Source organism: Polypterus senegalus, chromosome 13 (genome assembly GCF_016835505.1).
Source record: "Polypterus senegalus isolate Bchr_013 chromosome 13, ASM1683550v1, whole genome shotgun sequence".
NCBI classification, from domain to species: domain Eukaryota; kingdom Metazoa; phylum Chordata; class Cladistia; order Polypteriformes; family Polypteridae; genus Polypterus; species Polypterus senegalus.
The window spans coordinates 67,062,755-67,081,156 of record NC_053166.1 but is presented as its reverse complement, the minus strand read 5'-3'; the positions used below and the strand labels follow the sequence as shown (position 1 = coordinate 67,081,156).

The 18,402-nt window shown below is 37.2% G+C and overlaps 1 protein-coding gene across 5 annotated transcripts in view; it reads right to left on the bottom strand.

Annotated features, from left to right (window-relative positions):
• anxa6 (annexin A6) overlaps positions 1–18,402 on the bottom strand; it is an 88,902-nt gene that overhangs the window by 47,707 nt on the left and 22,793 nt on the right. For all 5 annotated transcript variants that reach the window (XM_039774154.1, XM_039774153.1, XM_039774155.1 and 2 more), the window contains exons 3-11: positions 17,445–17,535; positions 15,345–15,439; positions 11,192–11,305; positions 7,709–7,799; positions 3,258–3,337; positions 3,027–3,083; positions 1,547–1,640; positions 316–411; positions 124–182 (exon numbers count right to left, since the gene is read on the bottom strand). In XM_039774154.1, the coding sequence (XP_039630088.1) occupies positions 124–182; positions 316–411; positions 1,547–1,640; positions 3,027–3,083; positions 3,258–3,337; positions 7,709–7,799; positions 11,192–11,305; positions 15,345–15,439; positions 17,445–17,535 (777 nt within the window). The remainder of the gene's footprint in view (positions 1–123; positions 183–315; positions 412–1,546; positions 1,641–3,026; positions 3,084–3,257; positions 3,338–7,708; positions 7,800–11,191; positions 11,306–15,344; positions 15,440–17,444; positions 17,536–18,402) is intronic.

Genomic DNA, 18,402 nt, shown 5'->3' with positions numbered 1-18,402 from the left:
CTTATTTATAATATGTAATAAGTCTATTAGACTTGCTCCATCAAAGCAACAAAGTACAATACTTTTAATGAAAAACTCATTCTGTATTTATCAGTGCCGCCATTATTCAGTGTTAGGCCTCACCTTCATTGATTTGTACAGTCGCTTTGCAAAATACATAGGAACGCTTCTGATACAATCCACTGTAAAAAAAAAAAAGTGATTTCTCAGGAGGAGCATAATGTTTTGGTCAGCATTGACTTGTATATGCTTTGTTACATGAGATAGCCACATTAACTTCATACATAAACCATGAAGCACAAACATCTGCCTTACCCACTGCCAGCATAAGTCTCTCAAAGTCTCCAGAGAGTTCGCCACGGATGCTATCCTCTATTTCTTTTTCTGCAATACGTTGGTATTCATCAAACACTGGAAGAAAAAATAAATCAACAAAACAAATTAGTCTAGTTCCAGAAATGTGCTAACAAGTCAAAGTACATGATAAGCCTAAAATTATCGTTAATAATAAAGAAATTTTATAAGTACTTGGTACAAAAATAAATTTGGACAAGTTCACATTTTAAATTTATATATGTTTATGAGAGAAATGCCCAATTATCTTAAGTGCCACACGGGTTGGACAGGCATCCTGACAAGGAATGGGGATGGTTCCTTTCCCCGACGGGAGGCTTCAGGAGGTCCATCAGGCGTCTCGACCAAAGAAGGGAAAGCAGCCACACCCAAATGGGACTTCCCAAGGCAATGGATGGACAGCCCAGACACAGAAGGAGATTCCTTACCCGAATGGGAGACACAGAGCAAATGGACTAGCATCCCGACCGGATATTGTTCCAGTACCTCCCCTGGATGGGGGAAAAAGAAGAGGACAGGAAAAGACTCTCTCCCAAGGTCTGTTTGTTCTCTCCAGGTGCTAGATAGGAGCAGTAATCCATATCAGTGCATATTCAGGACCCAGCAGGGAATGCTGGGAAATGTAACCTGGCAGGGGAGCCCTGCTGGGGCCCGTGAGTGCCGCAAGAGGGCACTGCAGAGAGATGTACTCCCTATTATTTGGGACTTCTGTGTGACCTGGAAGTGCTCCTGGGTCTTCAATAAAAGGGGCCACACTCCCTTATTCAGCCAAGTCAGAGCTGGGAGGACAGACAGGTTGGTGCAATGGTGAAAGGAATTGTGGAGAGGTGATAGCAAGAGACAAATTCTGTGCCTGTGTAACTTGGATGAGGGATTTTTGTCATAAAAACCATCCTTTATTTGAACCCGGGACTCTGTGTGTGTTTGTGTTGTAGTTTGGGGCTGGCGCCTCAGTTCCATCACATTATATTGTAAGGCTGTATTTTACAAAAAGAATACATTATCGTTTTTAGTAACAGACATGTCAGTAACTTTGCAAATGAAAAACAAACATATTTAGCATACAGTGGAAGCTTTAATACCCCTAAATTCACTACCAGCAGAAATGGTGAGTTTCAACGGCAAATATGTTAAATTGATAAACAACAACAAATAAACATTCAAGCAAACTTTACTTTTTCTGTCTTCATACCTAACTGAAGGTGGGTGACACTCCGATTGCCTAAAATGGTGATGAATTTTGCTTCATCAGTCCCCCATTTGGCCTCTCCAGCTTCATATAACTCCTGTAGAAATTGAGTTCAATAAAACAAACATATGAAAAACATAATGAAAAAACTATTGTCAGTTGTTAAATTTTCCCCCAACAGCCGATATCTTATTTTTCACCATTTTTTAGACTAGATATTTTTTATCTCTAGACTGTTGGTAGAAGATGCAGTGGTTGATACTACTGCCTCACAGCTCCAGTGACCCATCTGTGCCGTGTTTGCCCATTCTGCCAATGTATTTTTTTACCATGTACTCCATTATTTCTTCACAAATTCCAAACACTTGAGTGTTAGATTGATCTGTGACTTTAAACTTGTTCAAGGTGACTGAATACGGCAGAGTGTGTATGTGGACTGTCACCCTAACCTTGTTTGATTCCTACCTTGTGACCTGTGTCGCTGAGTGTCTGAGAGACACTAGATCACTGAACTGGAAGAGTGAATTATAAAATGGATGAACAGGTCGATTTTTTATTTATTTTGTGCAGGCTTCACTTAAGAGATCATTAAAAACTTTACTTTACTGGTGCTTCTGATAAACATTTGCTATCTTCAGTCACCACCATGCTATAACGGTCATTGTCCAGGTTTACCTAGGTTAGTCAGATGGCCTCCTTATCTTGTTCCTTCACTCTCTGCAGTCCTAGGCATTCTTTGAGGTAGGCCCATTCTTTTCTTATCACCACATTTTCTTTTGCCTCTTTCTTGGCCTCATCTGCTCCATCTTTACCTTGGTGTACATCTTGACCCAGTCATCCTCTGCTTTTCGCTACACATGCAGTTGTTCTTCAGCACAACACGTACTGATTACACACCAAGTCTTTCTCTTGACTCTACATTCATCTTCCTCTTACTATGTGACACTGTGCATCCACCTGTTCATTCTCTTCTCTGTTCTTCCTTTGTAGTAAGAGTAAGTTGAGATATCTCTAATGGAATTGTTTGGAGAAAGGCTAGACTACACTAGGCCAAACTAAAGTAGACTAGACTAGACTCAACTAGACTTGACTAGATTAGACTAGATTAGATTAATCCCCAAGAAGAAAATTCAAAAAGACTAAAGTTTGGCTATTTAGGTAACATATTCAGTGCACATAGAGGCATGACCACAGCAGCGATATTTTAAAAATATAGCAGGTACTTTTAACAAAAAAACCTCAGCTATACTTTTCTCTGAGGAGTTGGCTAATTATGCTACTAAAATCTTTTTATTTTTCATTATCACACCTATTTAGAAAATATGCATTCTTTACAATTTTCTGTTCAGTGCCGCACTTCCTATAACACTTCATATTAATGAAGTGAACAATCTAGGGTACTCATTTTCTGTATCAAGTGTACCCTTTTTGAGAATCTTGGATACCTCCACTGATTTGAAAAAAGATTTTATTCAGGTCAGACCTGTGCATCTTGTGCCACAAGATCTTCACTAACAACATCATCTTCTTCACGAGTACCCTGTGGGGAGAAAAAGATGTGCCTTAAATCTGCAAATATTACTGCATTTCACTTGATACTTTTACTTTGGACCTAACAATAAACTTGGAATTTCTTATAAGAGAGACAGAATGTTCTGTAAAACACGCTATTTCTTTCAAAAGAGTGTCTAAAAAATGAATGCAGTCAACTCACCTGAAGCAGGACTACCAGCATCTTCTTAAAGTGGCCAGATGTGTCTCCTATTACATCATCCTCTAAACTTCTACCATATGCTATAAATAAAGGGAATGATAATTAGAAAATATGCTGCGAATAGTCTAGTAACAGCATATATGGCAGTATATTCCTTCCTGATACCAGTGTCATTAAATACACCCAAAATAGTACTTATCTCAGGTTCACTAAAAACTAAAACTAATGCAATCAGATCAAAAGAAATATTCTATCATTTTATTAATAAAATTCACAAAAAAATCAACAAGCAATATTCTGAATTGAATGACTGCTATTATTTCTTTAATCACTTTCAGATCCCGTAAGTGCTCACACAGAATCCCGGGGGGCCAGAGCCTATTCATAGAGTGCAGTAAGCATAGGAAGAACAAACTCTGACTGAAAAGTAATGAGACTGTCTCTGTTTCTCTGTCAGGGAGGTAGAGATGGGAATGCTGCGCAGGTGTTTGTGGCATACATTCATGGCATACATTGATGTGTTTCAACCTGCAGTTGGACTGCCATACTCTTCAGCCACAGTGAGTGAAAGCACCTTGCACATGTTGTCATGGTGGATGAAGAAGATGTTCCTGTGAGAATATAGCAGAGGTGAATGACTGAATTTTGCATTAAACATGGGAGGAGCAGTAATGAAACTCTTGAAATGTTGTGGCAAGCATAAAGTGATTAAATGCTGTATTTCGGTGGTGAAAGCAATGTAAGGTCTGCAAGATATGAATGAGTTACGAAGTGTGCTCAGGGAGGCTGTCCACCGTGGTTACAGATATCAGCATTGCCAAGACTAACTAACTATTGCAAGAAGAGCGGGATTTTTGGCTTCACTTGACATCTTATTTGAACAGACTAAACAAATTGCGAAGGAGAAACTGAAAATGCATTGTGTTGGCATCAGGTGGGAACACAGAATTCTCACAAAAAAGCAAATGCCAAGAGGAAGAAAAGACCAGATTTGCTCAATAAACAGTTGTTTGACAGCACTGACTGAAATTGGTGGGACTCCACTGGAACACCACCCATACCTTTAGCACTGTGTCATTTCTGGGCATTCCCAACACTGAAAAAACAAGTATGCGGAAGGACACTCTCCTCAGATGAATAAGTGAAAAATGCCATGGACACGTTGCTAAAAATTATTCCACAAAACAGCCTGTTACTTGTCTTTGAGTTGGTTTTTGAAACATAATAAAAAATGTATTTAATGTGAAGGATGCTACTTAGAAAAAGAAAAATGACTCATTACTTTTCAGTCAGCACTTGTACATTTAGATACGGGAAGAAACCTGAGAAGTCAAAGAAAATTCAAGCAGACATCAGTAGAATGTGCAAAGATTACACTGACAGTGAAAACATAATGGGATTTGAAACTGGGACTCAGAAGCTGTGAGGCAGTAGCATAAACCACAGCACAACTTTACTATTATGTAGTACATCTCCTAAAACACTCAAAGTAGTTTATTAATATGTATGTAGATGAAATTAATTGATTTTGATTTCATACTTTATTTAATTTACGGGCTAAAAATTTAAAAATAACAAGGAGCTTTTGCTCTCAATTAAATGTGTTTTACAAAATGAAGAACTATTAAATTGTTATCCTCAGCACACACCAATTCTGAACTACAAATGGATGGATGGAAAAAATGTATTTTTAGAAAATGCTAAAATTGAAATATATTATACATACAAATTAGCTTAATCTATTTTCAGAGCCACTGTTTCCAATTAGGGTTATTGCAGAAGACATATCCCTGTAATATGAGGCGTAAGGCAACCAATTCTAAATGGGAATTCACTCCATTTCTAAACAAGGCATATTTAACTTACATAATATATTTGAACCTTTCCAAACCTGCCTAGTCAAATTCAGACCAGAGTCTGATTTATGGTTTAAATGGTTAGGCAGACCATATATATTTGATTTTTTTGCTCTGTCTATAATGTTGCCGTGCAATATGAACTATAGAACAAGTGGAGAAATTGGAAAACAAAATTAGAGTTGATGATCAAAACAAAGTCTTTCATATGGTCAAGAAATTGCAGGAATATAAGGAACTATGTCATTCATTGGGCAATACTTGAATACAATGATAAAAAGGGCCACTACACACTGTTACTACTGCCATTTTGTCTACATGTTTTAAGATCAGACTGCATTTTACTAAATTCCATCAAGCCTTTGGATGATTTCTTTTTCAGAACCCAGCTAATTATAATAGTTGGACAGTCAAAATCTCAGTGATAGACAAGAAATTGTCTCATGTTTCAGACCTATCATAGACACTTGTTCTTAGCAATCATGATTATGTCTCTATGGCTGCTGGTATATTTCATGTTCATCCTATTAACAGTTAAGCTAAGCGCTACTTTTTATTTAATGCACAGATGTTTAGTCTTCCTCTATCTGAGATGAGGTGAGTTTTTGGTTAGCATTGGACCATAATATCAAAGAAGCACTTGTTCAGGGGACACAAACCTTTGCAAAGGGTACCAGTTCATTGCAGTACCTAGGGAAAACCAGTACACCAATCACCAGTAAGATAAATTCTTCAACAATTTCTGCAAAGCACGATGTAATTTAGCTGAGAATTATCAAATTATTAACAATGTTATCAAGTATTTGCCTCATTAAGTCATATGATTTGAGAATGCCATACTCTCTGATCATATTGGGGAAAAGACTACCACATGGGACAACGTTGTGCTATAAAACATCTTTTGTGACAGCTTAACCTACATTGCTTGCATATGTCAATTATGTTACTTAATTGTTAAAATTATAACTCACTTACTGTAACTCAATGGGAAAATAATGTCATATTTTACCTATTGTGATTGTGCAAGGGTCACCATCTCAGGATGGGACAAGATTTCTTAGCTGGATGGGAGTCCAGCCTTTCAAAAACACAAGAAACAAGTTGAAGATTCCTGCCTCAGCCAGGAGACAGGCAGAAGATCCCAGTGTGGCAGTGGGTACACTGGTTTCCCGATATGGTTGGACCCAGGAGCAGTACCCTGTCTGGAGGTACCCGGTGAAGGAAGGATGGGTGAGACAACCTGGCAGGATACGCTAGTTGGCAGCTTCCCAGGGCAACACTACCTTATGCAGACACCCACAATGCATGCTGAGAACTGTAGTCCCATAGGGCAGCCTTGTCGGGTTTTGTGTTTGCTGCCAGGGCGTGCTGCTGCTATGGGGTGCTGCAGGGATCCATCATACCTACTTTATGGGACTTTTGTTTGGGCTGGAAGTATTTCCAACAGGCTTTTGCCCTAGTACTGGAAATACTCCCACATCCAAGATAAAAGAAGCGACTAATCCAGGCGAGTTGGAATCAGGTGGAAGAAAGACAAAACTCATCTGGGGGAGGAGAGAGAAGAAGAGAGGAATTGTGGTATATGGGATTTGCAAAGCCTTTGTGTAATAAACCTTTTTATTATACTGGGACTTGTGTTGAGGTGGTTCTGTCTGGGGTGCTGCAACGCCCCTTACTGGTCACACTATTTAATCTAAAAACCTAATTTTCTCTACACAAAACAGTCCAAAGCTTTTTTAATGACTTTCAAGATTAATGCAGTGCAAAACTAAATAAGCCTCCGTGTAACCTTCTTGGTATTTGCTGTAGAATAAACAGTGGGCCTCTGTTTAACTTCTTGATGTCATATCTTCAGTATAAATTAGGGGGTGCTTCATTTTAGGCACTCTCTTCACATGGCCTTTTAAATTGGGCAGGAGAGGATGTTTAGATTTAACATGGAAAATACCTACTTGTTTGAATGGTGTCTAATGTACGGTTATATATACATTTATTTTAAAAAAGGAAAACCACAGAGCACCCAAAGAAAGCCCAATAGACATGGAAAGGACTTACAAACAGACAGCAGCGGTCACCCAAAAGTTAGATTTTATATATAAAATAATAAACTATTTGAGATTTCTTGAGCATGTAAGTAAGGAAGGAGTATCCCCAGCACTTCATTATTTTGATTGGTAAATTCATGCACCTTAAAGGAAATAATTTAAATGAGGAAACATTCTTTCCTTAAAAGTATGTTTCAAAATCAGAATTCTCAAATTAAATTCTCATTTAAATTATAAAAGTGGAAGGATGTCATCATTGCTCAATGTCATAGGAATTATTAACCAAACATGGCCAGAAAAGAAAGTTTACATTATTATAAAGTCATCTGAGGAGATGTAAACAAAGAGAAAATATACTATTGCTTCATTACCAAATGTTTTAAAATTTCCACATCAGTGACAGATAAACGTCCTCTGGGAAGGAAAAAAATACACTGTCAGAAAACTGGCACACAAATGATAGCAGAAGCAACTTAACAAAAATCTGTTCCAGTGAAATTTAAAGAAAGCATGAGTCAGCAGCAACCCTCACTCACTGCACTGCTCTTACCATCTTTATAGGCATTCACCAAGTTGTGAATCTGCTTGTTGTTCCTGGAGGCTAAAATTTCAATCAGACATTTTTCATCTGTCCCTATTCCCTGAAAAACAAGATTTGAATCAGTTTCAAGTTAGGATTTGCAGTGTATGTGAAATCGACAAATTACTTACATTCTAATGACCAGTCAAAAGACATAATATGTTTATATTATTTGTTAATTTAGTCAGTTCTGTACAATTCAGCAAACCATTTCTGGACTTCCAGTGAAATGGGAGAAGTACCGCAGGTGAAACTGAAAAAAAGACAACTTTTGCAAGAAAAAGGAATCCCTTGTGTTTCATTTGAAGCAATGCAAACTTCCAGGAAGGGCACCTTATTGTATTATTTGTACATGTAGGGACTGCTTATGGGCTTGCTGGACATCCTAAATCTCCAACAGAGACAAATGGCTACCAACATCAATGAACAAGCCAGTACTACAAAAGTACTACCACAAGTTCCTCCACTGTGAAAGCCTTTCAGCAGACAATAAAGTAATCAAATTGTATTTCAGATGGCACCTTTCACAGAGTACACCATTCCAGATATTGTAGTATTGTTGTGAAAGTACTGTATACTTTTTTCATAAAATCAAGGAATAATTAAAGAGTTGAGGCCTACATATACCTTTTAGACAGTCACCTGACAACTGCCACTTGTTATAAAATTCAACTAAGTAAAGCATAACTATGTTGAACATGCTGCTTTTTAAATGTCTAAAATTTTGGCTGCATTAGAGTCAACTGATTAAGAAATCTTTCTTAATAATCATTTTGTGGCTGAAAGGTTTAAAAAGAATCATATGTACATATTTTGAAAGACAAACAAATTGTTACATAATTTCTTGTTGCTCATGTTAGGTTTATAATATTAATACAAAATTTATATGTTTGTGAAATTCACTGAATAATAATTACTTTGCTGTTATAATCGATTAATAATCAAATTATTAATCAAAAATCCCATAGATATTCTAAACTATTAGCATATTTCTCTCTATTATATAAAAAAATCCTGGGACGAGACAAGACTTTTTCAGAGAGATAATTTCAAGTCCCGAGAGATGAGACTTTGTACCAAGAGAATTAACCACACCCACGGTCCAATCACCTCTCATTCGTGTGAATGCTATTTTCAGACACAGTTCCTGTGCAATCTATTCATTTCCTTCGATGTAATGCTTTTCTGGACAATAATTTTATATGTTCTTTATGAAACGTCAACGAATAAGCGAAGAAGAAAGGGCAGCGTGTCGAAAAGAGGTCCAAAAGCATTGGAGAAAAAAGAATACATAAAAGAACAATAATAATCTAAGTGCAAATTCGGAAAATAAGGAACGTTATAATCAGCCCAGACCAAGTTGAATTGAAAACCAGTCAAAGCGGGGGTAGAAATAAAAGACAAAGAGTAGAAGACAAAGTAGAACTTCGTAAAGAGGTTCAAAAACATTGGTGTGATACACATGCAGAGCAGGTTAGAGATTATAAAGTACAGGGGGTCCTCGGGTTACGACACAGTTCCGTTCCTACAACAGTGATGTAACCCGAATTTTGGTGTAAGTCGAAACACACTCTAGCCTAAGTCACTTACCTATCTTAATACATTTGCAAAATCATAATCTAGAGCATAAAAACACAAAATCTAAGCCTGAGAAAAAAGAAAAGGACATAAATATACTGTACTGTACACTGTACTGTAGTAACAAGAAAAAAAATGAGTGTAAAAAAATGCTTACCTTTATTCCTTCTCATGTCTCAATTTTTTTAAGTTTTTATGGGAGTGAGTGTTGTATGTTGAAACGTTGTAACCTGAGGACCCCCTGTACTAAAATTCAAAAGTTTTAAAAATTTGATAGTAAAGATCGCATTAGCGCTAACAAACACAAATTATTACTCGGTGAAATATAACTCGAATATACGGACATAGGTGATAGGACAGATGTATGTAAATATTGTACAGCTTTAAAGTTTAAGTCGGAAACTTGTAGATCGTCTAATTGGTGTTGCCATCAGGGAAAAGTAGTGTTTCTTCACAATGAAGAGGCGTATCCGTGAGAAATAAAAGATTTGTTATTTGGTAAAAGTGAAATCCACAAACACTACAGGCAAAATATCAGAATCTACAATAATCTGTTTGTGTTTGCATCATTCAGTGCTCAAAACATAGATTTACACGATTCAGGACCATATGCTATGAGAATCTGTGGTCCTGCAATAATTCAAGCTACTACAAGTTTAATTTCAAAGAATCCACAATTTAGTCAGGTTTATATTTACGATCACTGAGAAACGATGCAACATAGAATCGAAAGAGTTAAACAATCGGACGTATTAGAAATTCTACAGCCAATAATGGATACTACAATAATTCAAGCTACTACAAGTTTAATTTCAAAGAATCCACAATTTGGTCAGGTTTATATTTACGATCACCGAGAAGCGATGCGACATAGAATCGAAAGAGTTAAACAATCGGACGTATTAGAAATTCTACAGCCAATAATGGATACAAATCCATACATCCAAGAGCAAAGCATGATTAGTTGCAAGCGGAAGATCTGGGAAATGACTAGTGCGTAGTTTTCGCATGGAAAAAAATGTCACTCTCAACACACAATTTTACAGAACTACCTAATCTATGTGTAACAATTTTGAATTTCTGTAAATTTGACTCTGTTTTAAAAGACAAGGAAGACAATTATCAGAAAAGTAATTTAATGTGTCAATTGAAAAAACAGCAAAAACTCATCAAAGTCAATTTATGTCTATATTTTTTATCCATATGAAATTATTTTAAATAAATTGAAATGATTACCATTTGAAATAAAGTGTTGCTTGGAGAAAAGTAAAACAGAGAAGGCAAGAATATTGATATGCCATGTTTAAATGACTAAAAAATAAAATCACAATCTATTGTTCAACAATAGTGAGGATATGTACAACATTTAAATCAGGTGGCCAGTTTATTAAATTGACCTAGCAAATATGGGGTTGGTCCACCACTTTTATTTAAAAAAATCAAAATTTATAGCAACATGGAGTGAACAAGGTATAAAAAATGCAGGACAAAATACTTCCTATGTTCACAGCATTGTGTTACATAGAGATATGGCAGGCGGGGAATACAGAACAGATCATTCTAACCATCTCATATGTATATGTATAACTATTTATCCAGACTGAGATCTGGTGATTAGGTAGCAAACTGCATAAAGCTTAGATCTGGCAAAATTGGTACTCACAGCCTTAAGCAGCATCTAATATTCAAGAAGGTGTTGCTGATGAAGGGCGTTTATTAACAGATACACTGAAACCCTTAAGCGCAGCCAACACTTGACAAGTGTACAGTTTTATTCTTCCTACCAGTAGGTCAACAAAAAAAAAGTTTAATCTAGGATACGATGTTACGAGTGATAAATTTTACTTCAACAATTTTATTATTATTATACTTTACCTCAATGGCATCTTTTATTTCTTTGGCATCATGATATGCAGGAGGTCTCATCAAGCCAATGATCAAGCGCTCAAACTTGCCGGTCAATTCATACTTAAGGTCTCCAATCAGATCCTGAAGACAAAGAAAAATGAGAGGAACTGCATTATTATATACCCTTCATTTTAAGCATACAAAATATGAGCGCTGACCATTATCATAAGTAGGGACATAAACACACAGCAACGCATGGTAGTTTACACAAACTTTTTGCAGGAAGTGCTGCATGTTTTGGGTTAATTTTCTTTCAGTAGTAGTCAACTCCAATAATGGTCCCCATGTAATATTTCTCACAATAGCAATCTCCCAATAATTCACAAAATCAATATATTAAAAAGCTATTTGTCCTAAGAAAACTGTGCTAATATAATAATACTTAAAGAAATATAGGCAGAAGATATTTTCACCCTGAAAGAATTGGAAGGACTGTTAGAAACACAACATCTTGAGATCTTGAGTTAATAGTATTATATAATGCTTGTAATTAGTGCATACTGTACATACATTAAGCATAATTGCAGGCATTTGTTTATTGTGTAAAATCATATGCATATAAAAATAGCAGAAATCAGATAGAGAAGGGCATATTTAAATATTGTCTGTTTTTAAAACTTCACTTCAATATGAGCAATTTATACGTGTGCTTAGGAGACAGCTTAAGGGCTCTGGTGATGATGAACCAAGAGTTAGCACAGTTTGCTAACACCTTCTCTCTTCCTCCCTCTGCAGAACGGAAGACTGACAGCCATTCCACATCTGACATACTTCTGTTGTCCACCCTCCTGGACCTAACCCACCCTACCGGGAAGCCTTATGATCAGCAGTTCGGCCATTTTGAGAGAGTTCTTTTTGGAACCCTGTCTGAAAGGATTTCTCTGCATTTATTGCATGCTTTCTTTATCTGTTCTTGTCTATATGGGGTCACCTGGTGTTGTCCCAACCCTCTCACGTTGTTGTGCCTCCTTTTACAAAAGTAATTTATTGCATAACACTAGAGGCAAAATATAAACAGTGACAACACAAGGGATTTAATGAGGTGGGAGATTTAAGAGCAATATGCACATTAATAAAGGAACTGAAAAACATAAAGCACTTCATACTACCTCCTTTTTTTGCATTTGGTGTAAATGAGCCTTACGCCATTATTTTATTACCAGTATTTAGATCATAAAAATGTGCATTCTCATTTAAGGGAAGAATTTAACGTTGGGAACATTGGAAAGGGGCCTTTCATTTGTCATCACTGAAAAGGAGTGGACCTCAGCCATGCATAGAATACACTTTAGTTCAATATGCGGCAAGCATTCCATAATTCAACCAAAAATCTTTCACCAATCACATTTTGTTGAAGACTGTATAAAATATACCCAGGTTAAGATCTAATTTGCAAGGACTGGCATCTAAACGTCAGCATCACTAGGCCATATATTTTGGGAATGTACTAAATACACATCATTTTGGACAGAAATCTTTCCATACTTCCCAGACAGCCTTGGTGTCACAATTAGACGGCACAAAAGATGGTATGTGAGACTTTTAAAATTTTTGGTGTCATTACGATCGGGAATATGCGATGCTTGAATATAAAAGCACCACAAATGCATCTTTATGTCAGCATTTTGCTTCACCACATCGAAGCATTCATCCCGTAGGATCTGCATAGAGGCTTTCTGTCACATGTCGATAGTTCCCGAACGTAATGACACTATACATTCTAAAAGTCTCACATACCATCTTTTGTGCCATCTTTTTTATTTTTTTATTTTTGCAACTTAACAACAGCGGCATAATGTATAGCGTTATATTTGAGCCACTGAGAAAAAAATAAAGGACACGGTGAAAACATGTATTTTGTGATTGAAGTGGAAACTTAGGCTTTAATCTCGAAATGTCCACTTTAACCTCGTAGTTTACTTTATCATTAAAGCAGACGGTCGTAAACGTCATCCCAGTTTTTAATCGCTACGAGCTTCTTGGACCTGACAGCAGCAGAAAGCAGCAATAGATCGCCACACAGAACAAACTAAATGTATGATATTCCAACTCTCTGCACATTTAGAATCCTTCAATTTATACTTAATATCACTTTCATGATGAAATGCATTAAAGTGTGTATTTTACATTTTACATATAATTTTGTTTAAATAATGAATACTGTTAATTACACACATGGGAGAATAATTACACACATGGGGGTGTCACGGTGGTGGAGCGATAGCACTGCTGTCTTGCAGGGAGTTATGTTGCTGGTATTTCCTGCTTGTATTCCACACTGTGCTCCGGTTTCCTTCCAAAGATATGCAGATTTGGGGATTTGGTTCCGCTAAAATGACGCTGGTGTATGTGTGTGCTTGTATTCACCTTGCGATGAGCTGAGGCCTCGTCAAGGGACTGTTTCTCACTCGTGCCCAATACTTGCTGGAATGGACACATGCCTGGATTGATGGATTTAATCAATAAACATCCTTTTCAGAGATATTGCGGTAAGGTGTTATTGGAATTTAATAGGTGTTTTAGGCAATTCACAACACAGAGAAGCCGAACATGTTCTCACCGCGATAATATCTCGCACTGCCACCTGGTGGATTCCTCCAGATTTACGTAAAGTACGTGCGCAAGTATGAACATTACAACGCTTGCGTAGCAGGAGCGTCCGCTGCAGCATACGTCGCGTCGCGTGAAGTATAACTCTGGCCTAAGGGTGTTATGACGCAGAGTTCACAAAAACAGACTTCAAAATATTGGTAGATCTCAATATATGAGCAGGCCTCATGAGCACCAAGTAATCCTAGACCTCAAACTCATATAAGAGGCTTTGCTGCCTGCATACCTGGAAAAGAGCAAAAGCCAAATAAAGTCCAAAATGGAAGAGGGGAAACACTAAATCTGTCATCCATAAGAAGCAAAACTTAATTATTTATTTTATTAACTCATGAAGTCCAAAAAATACCATATATACTTGCGTTTAAGTTCTCCCGTGGATAAGTTGGGGCTTGATTTTACCATATAGTTTCCGGTATTTTATAACGTGGGTCGTATAAGTCGAATGCTGAAAACTCACGTTATTGGTCCAAGAGATTATGATATGTTAACGCCCACCTGAGAGATTAACCACAGAGCACACTGCCCTTTTCTTCTATGTATTGTGAATACGTGACCACACATTAATACCTGAACTATTCCGAAGCGACGTGTGCATGGTTTCGTGTTTTTTGTATCTCACACCCTCATACATCTTAATCATAACAGCATCCCTTATCTACGATGGAGCATTCGATCAGAAGAAAATATAAAGCTGGTTTTAAATTAAAAGTCATTGCAATGGTGAAAGAAATTGGTAACTGTGCTGCTGCAACAAAATTTGATGTATCTAAGAAACTGATGTGAGATTGGAGGAAGCATGAAAATGTAAAAAATAAAAAAATTTAAGTGTCATATTGTGTATAAGACGGGCTCTGATTTTATGATCGATTTTTCGGGTTTCAGGACCGGACTTATACACTAGTATATACGGTAATAATAAAGCTTGCAAGAAAAAAGTCCAAAGTGACAAAAAACCTAAACATAATACCAAAACTTCAAAACAGAATTAATTAGCCCTAATTGTCAATGTGAAAATCAAAACCAAGAAACAGAACAAAATATTAAAAAAATAAAAACTCAATGAAAATGTCAAAACTCCAATAATATTTACTAAAATTGAGAGGTAAGCAGAAAAGTGGATTTGAACAACATGAGCTGCTAATTAGCTAATTAAAACCTAATGCAAAAACATGAACAAATAAAAAACAAGAATATGGGGGAAAATCACAAAATCCACAAAAAAGAAAAAAACACTATAAAACAAAAGATATTATCTGAGCAAAAAGATGGCAGCACTCAGTTTCTGGCAACCAAGTATTGGACTCAAAATGAAAATCTTTCAAAGTCTTTTTATGGAGTTAGTGTTACAGAAACCCAAGCTAGTGTTTCTGGTTTTGAACTCGGTTTTGCTGATCACTACTCTAACTTTGTGTTTTGTGTTTGACACACTGACCTCTCCTCTGTTCACTCCTTTCTAAACACTCTAATCCATCTGTGATTGTGGAGATCTTCTTCTTATAGATCACATTACCTTTCCATAGAGGGACTTGTAGGCTGTGCATATCTCTTGTCTCTGAGCGTTGCTTCTGGAAGTGATGAGGTCTAGTATTGTCTCTTTGTCACTGCCTAATAGAAAAGAGGTGAATGCTTTCAATTTTTTTTTTTAAATTTTCTTTACAGAATTTATAGAAATATGTTCATTAAACTATCATCTGTAAGGTTCATTATACCTAAGTGAATCAAACAAGACACTGAACATGTTTCAAGTATGTGCTATAAAATCCACTTTTTACTTCAGTAAAGACTGCAGGAAGCACATGAAAGATTGGAAGCACGTGTACTAATTGTGCCTTTAGTCTAAAACGAGGATAGAAAGCAAATTTAGGCTTCTCATTTCATAAACATCATATACAACATATGAACAAAGAGAAATTGTGTAACATTATGATTAAATTCACATTTTTGAGATGTCCTCAACCATAATCAAGGTTTACCCTGCATGCACTTTTTGGAAAAATTTCAGTTTCTAACATCAGATGTCCTAGTCTTTTTTATTGCCTTTGATCACACTGGTAAGCAACCAACCTAAAAACAAATTGAAATTAAAATTAAAAAGTTGGACTGTTCCCATTATGTTTGAAACAGGCGTTAAAAAAGGAGATAAATGTGTAAGAGACGTGGAAAAATCCTTAACTTTTATAACCTCTACTGTAAAAAGCTTTGCAAACATTTTTTTCTCACTTCCAGCAATATTATTATAACCAACTTTATTTTTCCCTGACCTTATGATTGTATATACATTTGGTAAAGCAGTGATCATAACAGGCATTTTAGACATTACTCACCAGGTGTTATACCTTCAACTACTTACCAGAAATGAGAATATGCAGGAAATGTAAGTTGCTAAGTTCTTGACCTTATCACTCCTACTGTATATGTCATTTTTGAGTATAAAGTGTTGGAACACTTTTGTTACATTTATAGAATTTTAGGATAAACTGTTGCCTCATCCTGAAGGGGCACACAGGCATGCTTCAGGTTCTGCTAATATTAAGATCTTCTAGCCATAAAAATGTATCTGTTGAGCACATGCACTGATCAAGATGGGCCTGATTACAAGACACATAACTAAATATGAAACTAGGGGGGAAACTGAGGTCTGGGTCTACAGTGTCACACATGTGCACATGGGAGACAGATTAAGGGCTCTGGTGATAGTAATTATCCACCAAAGCAAGGGTTGGCACTGTGGTCGATGCCTTCTCTCTTCCTCTCTCTGCAGAACAAAGGCATTTCTAAACAGTTTTCAATAGCTGGAATATCTCCTTTTAAAGGTCCTCTTATGTCACCAGGAAACTTGATACTAATAATCAAATACAGTGTCGGAGATGGCTGGAGGGGGCGACTCGGCCAGGACTCCCAGGAGGACCAGAGCAGGGCTCATGCCTTCCCCAGACCATATGGGGGAAACTGCCCTGGTATTTTTGGGGGCCACGGGTGGTGCGCTTTGAAGCGCAACCCTTTGGGGGTCCGTGGTCACCGTCAGGGGGCGCTCCTATGCCTTTGGAGCCCTGGTCCTCAGCACTTCCGCCACACCTGTAAGTGCTGGAGGGAAGAGGAGCAAGGACACCTGGAGTGCTTCCAGGGATGCAGCCGGCACTTCTGCCACACTGGGGAGTGCCGGTGGAAGATTGACGAGAAGCACCTGGAGCACATTTGGGTGTGTATAAAAGGGGCCGCCTCCCTTCATTCAATGACTAGAGTTGGGTGGAAGAGGACGAGGTCTCTGGAGGAGGCAAGGAGGCGGCCTGAACAGAAAGTGAGGCATTGTGTGTTGGCCAAGACTTTTGGGCACTTTGGGGTTTTTGTGCACAATTGCAAATAGCAGCGACTGTAAATAAACGTGTGGTGGTGCATTTAAACATGTCTACCTGTCTGTGTCCGGGGCTCGTTCCACAACAGTTAATACAAAGGTAGCTTCAGTTTGTATGGAGAAATGACTGTCCTATGTCACAAAAAATGTTACCTGTGACATTTTTACAGATTTAAAAATAGGTTGATAGCAGAATAATTGCACAGTTGTTACTGCTGCTGCCTCACCAATCTAGAAAACAGTTTTTTCATTACTTACCAATTCCTTTCATAGCCTTGTACAGCGCTTCTGCATCAGCATTTGGGTCAAAATCTGGAAAAGCTACCACAGATCCCCGGTACCTGGCACCCTATGAGGAACAATAATTTTTTTTACAATTACTTTTCAACATCACATCAGAAATTTTCATACAAAAATAAGAAATTGTAGAGGGTAAATTACTGCTTAGATTAAATAGGCTGAACTCAAACAAATCACCAGGACAAAATAATATTTATCCACAAGTTCTTAAGGGAGTTAGTGAGTACATATATAAAACCTTGATGCATATTTTTAGGAACTCACTGCTCACTGGGGAAATTCTGAAGGATTGGAGGATGGCAAATATTATTCCATTGTATAAAAACGGTAACCAGGCAGATTCAAGCAGCTATAGGCCAGAAAGCCTACCATGCATCACAGGTAAATTAATGGAAGAAATTATTAAAGGTAAGATTGAGTAACACTTTGCAAGAACAGGAGTTTTTCTTCAGGTTCAGAAGAGGGAGGTCATGCTGAAATTCTATGCTGGAATTCTATGAGAAAGCAACAAAAGGATATGCTCAAAGTGGAGTATATGATAATATTTATCTTTACTTTCAGAAAGCATTTGATAAAGTGCCACATGACAGGTTGGGCATCAAAATAAAAGAAGTGGGAAGAGAGTGCTTTGTAGATGAGTACAGAATTGCAACAGACACAGAAAGCAGAGGGGTATGGTGCAAGAAACCTTATCAGAATTGGCTGAGATTAGGGGTCATGTTCCTCAGGAGTCAATGTTGGAGCTACTGCTATTTTAAGTATAATAAATAATTTGGATAGGAATATAAGTAACAAGCTGGATAACTTTGCAGATAATGACAAGCTAAGTGGATTGGCAGATAATCTAAAATCTGTTGAATCATTACAGAGGGACTTGGACAACATAAAGGCTTGGCCAGATTTTTGTCAGATGAAC